The 12,900-nt window shown below is 44.3% G+C and overlaps 1 protein-coding gene across 1 annotated transcript in view; it reads right to left on the reverse strand.

Moving 5' to 3' along the window:
• Positions 1 to 2,762: 2,762 nt before the first annotated feature.
• Positions 2,763 to 12,900, reverse strand: part of LOC138952324 (protein trachealess-like) — a 37,269-nt gene continuing 27,131 nt past the window's right edge. Inside the window, exons 5-11 of the mRNA XM_070323962.1 lie at positions 12,465 to 12,542; positions 11,894 to 12,003; positions 10,905 to 11,101; positions 10,240 to 10,346; positions 9,781 to 9,928; positions 8,071 to 8,192; positions 2,763 to 7,666 (exon numbers count right to left, since the gene is read on the reverse strand). Of these exons, the coding sequence (XP_070180063.1) occupies positions 5,970 to 7,666; positions 8,071 to 8,192; positions 9,781 to 9,928; positions 10,240 to 10,346; positions 10,905 to 11,101; positions 11,894 to 12,003; positions 12,465 to 12,542 (2,459 nt within the window). The 3' untranslated portion in view covers positions 2,763 to 5,969. The remainder of the gene's footprint in view (positions 7,667 to 8,070; positions 8,193 to 9,780; positions 9,929 to 10,239; positions 10,347 to 10,904; positions 11,102 to 11,893; positions 12,004 to 12,464; positions 12,543 to 12,900) is intronic.

Here is a 12,900-nt window from a genome sequence, read left to right on the forward strand (position 1 = left end):
GGGGGGAGGGAGAAGTGCAGAAAGGAAAGTTATTTTGGTCGGCTGTCCTAAGTTTTACTTATCTTTTGAGAAATACAAATTATTGAAAGTCAGGATGTAAAATCTTCACGAAAGCTTTTTTTCCCCTTCGGAACCGGTACAATGCGAACTCTTTTACACATAAAAGCAAGCTAACATTGACAGATAACACAAAGAAAAGGGCGGCTGAGGAATTTTGATTGACAAGATTCTGTTTCTTAAAGCAATTTAGTCTATAGCTTTCAGATTATTTATAAGACATTTTCGATCATGCCCATTACTTTTGCAACAGGCAAAAACATGTACAATGCATTCGTGGCAGTGAACCCACCATGAAGTCAAAACACAAACGATCTGTAGAATAGAAACACGCGTAACGAGGTAGAAATAAGCCACAATAGTTTCAAAGAGAGAATGTTTTGTCTCCGTGTCGCTTGGAATCAAGCCTTATTGAAAATATTGGTTCGTAGAGCTCACCTCTGCCTTTGACTTGGTTTGTTAGCGCAGGCAGGACTCGATTGTCTCAGTATTTTTTGTAAAGAACACGCACTACTTATCAAAGGCGAGTATGTGTTGCCTGAAGTCAACCCTGGGTTTTGCAACAAACACGAACTGTTGACAATTCATGACGCATTTTGGTCGTATGTATGTCAGCCTATTGGCCTTGTTCTTTGTGGCAGAAAGACAGGGCAAAACAAAAGTATCAAGTGACAGCCAGGCAAACAGAAAACATAAATCTAGCGACGATCAATGTCACTTTGTCTTCATTTTTGATCACAGTGTACCGCGAAGACCGAATGATCCCCCCCCCCCCCCCTTGCCGCTCAGTCTCTTCCTTCGACTTTTTTTTGAGTCAGATCACTGCTTTTAGATCAGAAAAGCCAGAACTGATCAATGCAGCAGACCGTTTCTGAAATTTGCCATTAAAATCTGATACATTAACATCATCAGTGTGAGTATTTCTGTGTTTGCTTTGCTGGGGGCATACCTTGCTCGAGGCATTGTTTTTCTCATTGTTTCGAGTCATGTTTCTGACACCGATTACAGTGACTTCCATTCGACCTAAGTCGTAAATCAGATATTCATGTTCATTTTTGTGAGAGCAAAACAACTGAAGATGAATAGCGACCAACTGTAGTCAAACAAAAAAGAGCTTGTCAGGCAGCCAAAATTAAATTGCTTCACACTGCAATAATGGTTTGTCTTCCCTTGTTGACTCTTCAGCCGCGGAGAGCTCGTCTGGTTTTGACGAGAATAAAACACACCCAGCATGCTGTTCGTCTTGTTTGTCCTTCTGCAGTCGTCAATGCAGCATAGCGCCCACTGCATGCTGCTTCAATGTCAATTTCATATATAAACAAGAAGAGCAAACGCTCGATCGAGTCACTTTCGCAGTTCTGAATATTATATGAGGCATCAGATGGACAGGAAGAAATTGCTATTCACAACACAATGAGTCACGTTCACATAAAATTTGAGCCCGGTCACTTTTATAGTTTCCGAGAAAAGCCCAACGTTAAGTTGTGTGTTGCCGAACAGAAAAGGCTAGTTATCTCCCTTGTTTTTCTGATAACGTTCGTAAAAGGCTACAGATGTAAATACTTTGATGTAAAGAATAATCCTACAAAGTTTCAATCACATCCGATGAACTTTGTCAAAGATATAAAATGTCTAATTTTTCCTTTGACGCTGACCTGTGACCTTGAAAAAGGTCAAAGGTCAACGAAACCATCGTTAAAGTGTAGAGGTCATTGGAGGTCACGACTAAACAAAATATGAGCCCGATCGCTTTGATAGTTTCCGAGAAAAGTCCAACGTTAAGGTGGTGTCTACGGACGGCCGGCCGCACGGGCGGCCGGCCGGACGGCCGGCCGGACAGACTAACACTGACCGATTACATAGAGTCACTTTTTCTCAAGTGACTCAAAAACTGGTTTTGTCCACCGGTTCAGATGCCTGTCGACATGAAAACTTTGGCTTCTCCTAGCATAAGATTGGCCGAATCCTGTGAAGTGTGGTTTGTGGAAACATTTGTCCAAACAACACACATTGCTTGCAAACCTTTTACAAGCACTTTCTCTTTGTTTCATTAATAATTTCATGGGCGAATAATATCATGTTGTTCATCTAACCACAGGGACTTGAAATAGATATCTATGGTGATAAAAATTATAAAAAAACAAAAACAATCGTGAGGTTTTCTTGTGACATACAGGGTATACATTTATACCTCTAGAACTGTTTGACTCCAGAGCCCTGTGCTGGTTCCGTACTAATTACAATGAAAATGCTGCGAAGGAAGACATACTCATCATATGCGTCAGTTGTCTGAATGTTAGCATCATAGTTTGCAATTACATTTATTTACTAGTATAAACATAAAGCCGTGGGATATGATGCTTGTTTGTGGGGAATTCCTCACACTTAAAAATACAAATGTTATCATACCAATTTAGTTAATATAAGCTGATCTTCAAAATGGCAAGTAGACCGCAGTTTCTTTTTGTTTTCGTTTTTCTTCTTCTTTATATTAGATGTTTTCTTTATTAACGTCGTTTCTTTGGGATTTTTGTCTTACTGGTTGATTCTTTTCTTCGTATTTACTTATCATACACACAGACAATATCTTCCACACTGAAAGCACAAATTAAACGGTAATGTAAACGTGCGGGGTTTCATATGCGTGTATGCATGTGTAGTTGTGTTTGTGTGTGTGTGCGCGCGCGTGCGTGTTTGCGTTTCTGTGTGTGCTCATGCAGGGGAAGGCATACGTTACATGCATGGCTGTGCAAGATTTGTCAGGAAGTTTTGTAGAAGTAAGAACTTCATATATTTTATTCACTTTAATGACATTCATGTATATATTACATTTAGCATTGATATCAGAATCGTAACATGACCGTGAGTTCACGTTTGCATTTGTATCAAAACAGATTCACAGACAAAACGATATGATGTTATAAACAGCAAGAGTGTATGAAAGCTAGGTTATTATCAACTGTTCTCGCATTTTCATTGCATACATCCATATTCAGTCTTATATTACACAAACAGAATTATCAGACACACGGAAAGACAGTCAAACAGACCGGCAGACACATAGATATTCTCATACACGCACGCTCACACACTCGTACAACTACACATCTTGGGACTAGCTTTTCGGGAAACATTGCAACATACATACGCTATTCTTGAAAAACAATAAAATACAATAAAAATTACTAAAATAAAACCAGTTTGGGTTGTTGATTATATTTTTGAGCCATTCTAAAATGTATTTTTATTTCTTGCTGACCAAATCTTAAGATGCTCTCTTTCTCTATCTTTCTCTCCTAGTCTCTTTCACACACACACACACACACACACACACACACACACACACACACACACACACACACACACACACACACACACACACACACACACACACACACACACACTCTCTCTCTCTCTATCTCTCTCTCTCTCGCGCAAATTATTTATTTATCGGGACTGTCGATAGAGCACCATGATTGTCCAAACCTTAAGGTGTTTAACCAGAAAATGACCACTAAAGTTAGCAAATTGAGCTTCCTGGTGAAATTCGGACCAGACTGTTGTTTTACAGATTCAACGCCTGAACTCTTGATTGTTTCTAGTTTTAATGCTAAAAACTGTGTTCATTTAAAAAATAAAAAACAAATAAAAATAAAGAATCCGTGTTCTAATACAAAGACGTCAGCCACTAAGCTTACATTTGTATAAAAAATATGACAAATGGGTTACAGGAAAATATAACGGGACTTTCTTTCTCGTTCACACAATGGTCCACATTATCACGGATCTACCAAGACTTGTACATGGAATTAAAGCATCCTTCCATGTCAATGCATAACACACAATTAAAGCCTGGCTACCACCTCCTGTGTTGAGCGAGGAAGTTTTGGTTGAATTTATTTCCTAACTAGTGTAACCGAGTGCCGAAACACTACGATCACCTCGGGAGGCGAAGTGCAATCAAACATGATTGAAAATGTTAGGGCTAATTTCTTAGCCCTATAAAAACTGTTATACAAACCCGAAGGTTTCCATGAACATTCAGACAATCGGAAACCACCAGACCCCATCACAAGCAGAATTCCACAATCAACCGGTGTTGACTTAAAGGCCAACAACTCGGGTGCAGAGTCTGCTGTGAAAGGAGCGGTAGCCTCCCCTGTCACACTAGCACAAGTGTCTATCTGCAAAAGGAATTCAGCAATAACAACAAACAAAAGAATACACAAGAAGCGGCTAGGCTGTTGAATTTCAGTTTGTGTCCAATTTGAAGAATGCTCTTACTCCATATAAAAGCCTCGGTAGAATTGGTTAATAGGATTGTTAGCACTGGGAGGAATGCATCTATAATGCATTGCTGTAGACACAGATTGATGCTTTAATTCCATGTAGGCTACAAGTCTCGGTAGATCAAGCTGAACACGACAGAGACGAACAATAATGTGTGAGTCAAAACAAAGCTACACACCAACTCCAACTCTCGAGCAGATAAACACAATTGTAGAACTTACAGTACATAATGTGTAACATTTAAACGTTCAAGACAAAAGACTAGAACCACCCTGATTATCTTTGGCAGTGGCTGCGAAAGTGCTCAAACAATGATACAAGTTCACATGTAGTCGGAGGAAGTAATAACTAATATGCGTGCTGTGCTGTCTCCTTGGACGTGAATGTTCTGCTGGTCACCAAACTGAGTATACATGGAAAATCACATATTGAGTTATTCATATTCATGAGTCTTGGATCAACCAATCATTCACAATGGTCTCGTCACAGCACTGTTGTTGCTCCTTCCTGCAATGGAAGGCTTAAACCGTTGCAGTTTTCTGACAATGTTTTGCGTAAAAACGTTATGGTGATATCAACATGATTCGTTTGATGTCCCGGCATAGTCGACACTTAAAGGTAACACATGCAGTGAGTGGCAGTGTGTTATTGTGAGCAAAGGCTCTGAAGAATAATCTCGGCCAGCCAAGACCAAAATGGTGAGAATCGGCGAGAGCCAACGTGATATTCTTGCAGTCAGTCAGGGTTCATAGATTGCCGACGATTATGATGGCTGAACACAAAGAACAAAGTTTTTCAGCCTAAGTAAATTAGAGATCATCCTGACAACCAGCATCAGGATATTTCGATAGTTTCGGACATAGCCTGATATGTACAGAGATAAGCTCCGTCAACACTGGGCCAGTACGGCAGCAACTGAGCGTCACCCATGGTAAGTATCTGTACTAAACCTACTCCACTGGCCCTATACCGAATAACAACTGCTCATGATAGAGTGCCATGGAAGAATATCAAAGCAGTGCTTCGTGCAAGTTGGCATTATTTGCTATGAAAGCTGCTTAACACGACAACATGCATAATATCAGTTTGCTTTTTAACTTTTGGAGAACAGAAATTGGCATACTGGCACATATAGATCTGTAAATTTCCGCTTCCCAATGCATTGTGGAGAGCAATCCACTAACATCGCGAAAGAGCGTACCACGGGATACGCATGAGTGTACTTTGAATGTATATATATATTATAATTATATGTGATATTTCCATGTGCAGAACCTCTTGGTCTTCGGCAGTGACTAGTGAAATCTCAGCAGTGCATTTGGAGTCTTCAGGATTAACACTACTTTATCAATTAATGTGAAAAAAACGTTCCACGGGACGAGATCAAATATGCACCAAACACACCATCTAAGAATGCATTTTCCTTACGTTTTGCTTATGCGCCCCTATTCACAAGAAAGTGTATACTTCTACGTCCATCTCAAAACTGACATTCTCTTATCGGGAGCACAGTTCATAAGCCATAAGTTCTTCCAGTTAAGTTGTACACATGCGCGCAATTCGTATTGTTCTAGCACTCTAAAACATTTCGTCGTCAAAAAGAAAAGCAACACAAGCTGGGACTAGTACCAAGGAATAACGGGTCTTGCACATTGATCGTACGTGGCAGTCGTGTTGTGGTTCACATCATAGCCACCATGACCGGGGTGGTGACCCCCGCTCAACGCAGACATAGCGTAGTACGCGGCCTTGGCTGATGCATAGTCAGTAGTGTGTCCCCCGCCACCAAGACCACCGTCTTTGCCGACAAACGAGGGGTGGGAGGAGGAGGAGGAGGGGTGCATGGACGTTCTACCCAGGCCGTAGGGGTTGTGAGAAGATTCGTTGTAGGCCAACGCAGCGGCGGCGGCAGCGGCAAAGGGGGAGGGGAGCTTGTCCTGGGGGGAGACGGAGGAGGGCGGGGTCATGCTGTAGGCCTCCCCAAGACCGCCACATGGCAAGGTCAAGGACAGAGCGCTGGTCGGGTAGCCACGTGCCAGCTGGTGATGATGGTGGTGCTGACTGCCGTAACCTGGCAACTGCTTGGCTGCAGAGGAGGAGGAAGAGGAGGTGAGCGGGGAGGGAGAGGATGAGTGGGAGGTTGTGGAGGAGATGACGATGCTGGGGATGGAGAAGGGGGGAGGGTGATCCTTGAACACGTCAGCGCCGGGAGGGGTGAGGAGGGTGCCCGCCATGTCTTCGTACATCTGATTGCTCCCCCTCCCCTCTCCGCACACCCCGCCCTTCACCCCGCCCCCGCTGTTGCTCCCGCTCGTGGTGGAAGAGTTGCAGGACCTGATCACCGACTCACGACTCTCGTACAGCGAACGCAAGAAGCTGGAGGCCGCCATAGCATCGGCAACAGACGTTGATGAAGACGAACCGGAGGACGAAGAAGTAGAAGAAGCGGCAGAGTGCGACCCGACCCACTGAATGGTGGATTTCTTGGCAGCGTGGGCAGGGTAGCTGTTGCTGAGACTGCCGTTGCTAACCCTGGAATGGCTGCCGTGAAGCCTGGAAGGTGGCGAGGTGTCTGAAGGATGCAGCTGTCCGGGCTCCAGAAAGGGGAGGTGGCGGTTCATCACCGCCTCTAGTTCCTTGACCGTGCTCGGAGTCACGTTGCTGCTGCTGCTCCCGTTCGCATGGCTTCCGCTTCCTAAGCCAGCGCTCTGCCAGTGCTGTACCCCTGCGGGTGTGTCTCTGTCCGGGCCGTGCAGTGTTGGGGAGGACAGAGTGAGCTGAGCGGAGGACGTCTGGAGACTGGAGGAAGACGTCACTTTCAGTCCTGCCTCCAACACCGAAGACGTTAATGACGATTTTAACGAGAGATCCTCAGGTGACGACACAGAATTGACAGGGTCTCTAGATTTGTTCGTTCTTCCGTCCAACCCCTCTCCCTCCTTCTGTTTCTTCTTCTTATTCTTGTTCTCCACATGCGCATCTCCGCCACCAGACTGAGGCGAGTCCGGGGAAACGCCTTCCCCATCACCAGCCTCCATCTCGTCGCGTTTCCGTTTCCGCGGCCGTTCCATCTTTCGTCGACTGTTCTTGCAGTCTTGCGACACCCCCTCGTTTTTCTCCGCGAAGCTGCTGCCTGCGCCTGTGCTGGTGTCCGTGCTGTCGTCAGACATGACGTCATTCTCGGCGTCATTGTTCCCGTGGAGACCGTGAGAAGCGCTTTGTGAGGGGGAGGTGACGTGGTTCTTGGATAGCTCCTCTTTGCTGCTCAAGTTACTCTTGCTTTTGCGGTCGCTGTCTGTTGCTGTGTTTGTGTCACCATCTGGAGAAAAAAACAAAAGAAATGCTTATTCGTTGTCGCCTGTGAGCGGTAGATGATGCTCTCTCTAAATATTAATGTTATCCTTTTATTTCAAAACACATTTGACTATATACCAGAATGCCTTCGACTTCAAAAAGTTATTTCAGTTATCATGCAGTATTGGTAAAATTAACTTGTAAGAATGTATTTGCTTGTCTCTCGCTCTCTTTCTCTCCCTCTCTCTCTCTCAGTGTACGTCCGTCCATCCGTTGCTCAGTGGGTTGTTGGCTCTCCGTCTGTCTGTCTATCTGTTTGTCTGTTTCTCTCTCTCTACGTCCGTCCGTTGGTCAGTAGGTTGTTTGCTCGCTCTTTATCTGTCTGTCTGTCTGTCTGTCTGTCTCTCTCAAAATAGAGGCAGTCCTCACCAGCGTCATCTGCGGCGTGGCTGATGTGCGCACGTGCAGAAACGGAAGAAGGAGCGGGCGTGGGCCGGTCGGTACCACACATCTGCCACAGGTTCATCATGCAGTGACCGTTCTCTGCGCCGCTGTAACACCATTTAAATACATGTATGTTAATGTCATTCCAAAAGAATTTACAGTCCCACAACCACAAAGGGCAAAACCAAGGACGAGCTGTGGTAGTTCATCTGATAAACAAAGGGAAGCACGGTAAGCGCTCTAAATGCACACGACATGTGTAATAGAGTAAGTGAAGGCTATGCGGAACCAGTCTGCTGGCACCTGAGAGAATGACAAGCATTGAAATGAGCAAGCTACTTTCATCCTCAAATACATCCTGAACCCAGGTCAAAAATGAGTTACTTCCCTTCGGGTCTCATTCTATCCCTGACAGGATGCCTTGGTTTTCCTTGTCTGGAGAGGAAATCGATTTTTTACATATTTAGATCTTTTCGTAATGTGTTATGGATATAACCAGATTCGCGATCGTCGATAATGATTTTTCATGGTGTTGTGCAATTTTTAAATTACAAAGGAATTGATATGTAAGACAGTTTCAAGCGAGCTATTTTTCGCCGCTGTATTTACTGTGCAAACAACTCTAAATATGGCAAAAGTGTCACGTGATAATCAACCGTTTGGTTTCGGCGCTCGCTGGAGCAGACGATTTTTTCTGTAACCAGTTGACAGTGATGCAACCATATATTACGGTCTCCTTCCGGCAGCAGTCCCAAAATTTCGACTTGTTTTGACCTTAGAACGATGTCTTTATCATAACTGTGAAGAACAGAACGAAGATCACTGTCGAAGTCGGCCAATCTGCAATCCTTTTCGTCTCGCGAACACTGCTCGCGAACAACATATGGGAGATAACTCTGTATTTTTGTTTTGAAAGATTCGCGTAGGAATTTAGCGTCCGGTCAGAGAGACAACTGGCGTTAGCCGTGGAGCGATGATTATCAGAATGCCTCAAATAAGGATGATCGCCGTAAGCTCATATGTTCCTCATTCTCCAAGGCACTCTAACTAACACTTAAAATACACAATCAAGTTATAGAACTGAGCTGTAGTTCAGCAAAACAAATTGAAATCTTTAAAAACTGTCCTGGTAATGTTTGTAACTGACTTTTTGAATCAGTTGCGTCCTTATCTACACAAAGTTAAAACACAAAAATGTTACATTATGATATAAATTAAGATTAAAGAGATAATCGAAACAGTCCTTCTAAATACATCAGTTCCTAAAGAAGGGTAAATCTCCCTCCTCCCTAAGCGATGAGGCCGGTAAAAAGACAGTATATCTGCACCTAGCTCGGACATGCTAAGACAACACACCTGAGAACATAGTTGATGGCCAGGCTGTTCTGGTTGTTCCCTAGACATCCCACTCACACGCCTAGAAGAAAGCATGTCCCAGAATTGTGATCTACCCCTCTCCCCTCCAACTGGCACCCCCTCCATCTCCCTCGATCCTCCCTAAGCGATGAGGTAAAACGACAGTATATCTGCACCTAGTTCAGAAATGCCAAGACAACACACCTGAGAACATAGTTGATGGCCAGGATGTTCTGGTCTTCCCCAAGATATCCCACTCATTCGCCTAGAAATGAGCATGCCTACGAAATTGACAGTATAACCGCACCTATATAGATCAGAAATGCCAAGACAACACACCTGAGAACATAGGTGATGGCCAGGATGTTCTGGTCGTCAGCGTTCTTGCCGTTGAGCAGGGTGGTGGCGCAGGTCTGCACCCACACGTAGCCCCCGCTGCGCGTCATCAGGCGGTAGTAGTCCGTCATCACCTGCCCCTTGCCCAGCACTGACAACACAGCGAATACATCTTTATCATCACAACATCGTGGTTCTTATTGTTCGACATATTGCGTCCGTTCTGTTTAACTCAACAGACAGACAAACATATAGATATGGGCACCATCCTCACACACACATACACGATTTGTTCTCACAATACACGTCGAACAGATATCGGTTACAGAGACACACGCACACATACACTCGCATACGAACACACACATACAAATACATGATGTGCTCACCATCTAGATTGGACTACCATTCGCACACACGCACGCACCCCCCACACACATACACAAACACACAATTTCTCACCATCCAGATGGGACTGTCTGAGACTGGCCAGGTCGCCAGCGTGACACATGTCGTACAGGGATCGGTTGGTGACGTCATCAGGACTCAGGTCCATGTGCTCTGAGATCCTGCAAAGGGAAGAAAGTACTGTCAAAAAGAAATAGAAAACACAGAACTTTCTCGAAATATTCAAAAATGGGTCAAACAAAAATCAGGCTTCCAGTCATCAGTTAATAACAAAACCAAGCTTTTCGAAGCTTACAAAATTACCTGAACGACCCTTCTACAATAACGTTGGATCCTCTCAATGAACACATTTAGGCATTAGGCCCTTTCCGATGCCTTCGTAATTGTTGTCGACCACTTTTTTTACGTTGCTAGTCGAGTTACATTCAAAAACACTTTCTTCACGAGGAGGTCTCTCATTACAGCTACACAGACATTTCACACCACTATAATCCGTACGCTTCATGCTCTTCTTTCTTGTCTGTTGTATTGCATTACAATACTAATGGACCATACCACTTCTTTACCCACTGGCATACAACACGTATGCACAAAATATTATGATATAGAATCGCATAGAATCGTAACGTATCGTATAGAACAGCATAGCGTAGCATAGCATAGTAAAGCATAGCATAGCATAGCATAGCATAGCATAGCATTGCATACAGTGTACTTACATAGGTTCACAGTAGGTGAGCGTGAAGTCTGGCGTCATTCTGGTGATGAAGGTGTCGTGTTCCAGCTTGAGCTCCGTGATTGTGGGCGGGGGCATAGCCATGGCCACTCCTACCAACCCCATCACGGGAGCCCCGCCCTTCCGACCCATCCCCTGCAGGTTCATCTGGGAGCGCATGTGGGCCAATATGTGCACCACCTTGGAACGAAGAAAACGAAGATATTTTTCACGAAATCAAAGAGACTTTGATCAACACTCAAACGAAATCACAGGTTTTAATGGTGCAGCCCTTCTCGTGGAAGCGAACGCTTGCAACATAGTACGGATCCTCAATTACCACTATTGTATGTAGCCTACGTCGCCATATTTAACTTGAATAACGTTTTGTTTAAATCAACACATGCACCGTTAAAGCATCCTTTGACGTCACAACAATCAACAGCATGGCTGCTCCCTGTTCCACAGCGTGGGATTTTGTATGAATTAATTTCGTAAGTGACACCTATGCCAATCTGAATAATTATACTAACAAAAAGTTCACCCTCTACACACAACGCAGTTGGCAGAAGGATGCTCTTCTCATATCTGAAAGCTTATAATATACAGATCTGTGGAGGTGCACGCGTTCGCTTTCATGAGAGCTAGGGACTGTGATTTATGATATGTAGTAGCGAGTGAATCCTCACGGAAGTTGACCAAGAAAAGAATGATTTCTCGCAGTCATAGCTCTGTGATTGTGGAGAGGGCAGCCACGGAAAAATTCGGACAGACAGACAGACAGACAGACGAGCCACGGTGCACTAACATGGCAGGACAGATAGACCGCGGAGACAACGTGGGAAATGGAGCTAGAGACAGACAGACAGACAGACAGACAGACAGACAGACAGACAGACAGACAGACAGACAGACAGACAGACCGACCGACCGACCGACCGACCGACCGACCGACCGACATACAGACAGACAGATAAGCGCAGGCAAGCTCACCCTGTATCCCGAACTCTTGACGTGCACTCCTCTCTTGGTGAGTGTGGACTTCATCCTGATACAGAAGGAGCGGGCGGATCCTATCTTGGGGTTGGGGTTCATAGCGTAGCCTGCAACATGAATCACACACAGATTATCTCAATGTTGCGAGTCGGTTGCTAAATTCTGTCAAACCGCTCAAAAGAACACCAGTTGAGACAAGAGTATGTCACGAGTATAATGACCAAGAATACCAAAGCACAAAATTAAAGACACTATGCTTGTGCACGCTTGGACTTTCCTCGCTTTGTATTTGTCTGTTGTCATTTTTATTTACTTTTACGTAAGAAATTATGGAGAAGGTGGAATGCATTCACGGGCTAAGTATATCATTGTAGGTAAAGTGAAGACGATATTTTACTGATTCGTCGCGTGGCTGATTTGTCAAAAGACTAAATGAATTTGATTCCAGAGATTAAAATATGATTATTTGCGTCGAATGACTGATTTGTTAAAAGACTAAATGGATCTCGAAAGATTTTGCAATGGTAATCTATTTGTAGGCAGAAGGTCGAACCTCTGCCGTCCTGACCTGGCGGGGAGACGCACCGCTGAGCACTCGGGGAACCTTCGTCAGACGATCCAGGGGAGGGAACGCCGCTTGACGATGCTGTGGAGAGCAGACGACAATTCAGTACAAGTTCAGATAAGTATTCAGGAATTATCAACACACGCACATGCACGCACGCACGCACACTAGCAGTAAGCACACACGTACATACACACAAACACGCGCATAGGTACATGTTTTAAATGAGCCCATAATACATCCAAAAGAAGCGCATACGTGCCATAAATTTACGATATAAAAATGCCTCCCTGTCGACATGTCGCATGTATCTACAAATCAAAATTAATCTCTGACAGATGTCATCTTTCTGGCTTTCATGCACAGGAAAAAACAAGTCGCGTAAGGCGAAAATACAATATTTAGTCAAGTAGCTGCCATTTTTCAGCAAGACCGTATA

Source organism: Littorina saxatilis, linkage group LG17, assembly GCF_037325665.1.
Source record: "Littorina saxatilis isolate snail1 linkage group LG17, US_GU_Lsax_2.0, whole genome shotgun sequence".
NCBI classification, from domain to species: Eukaryota; Metazoa; Mollusca; class Gastropoda; order Littorinimorpha; family Littorinidae; genus Littorina; species Littorina saxatilis.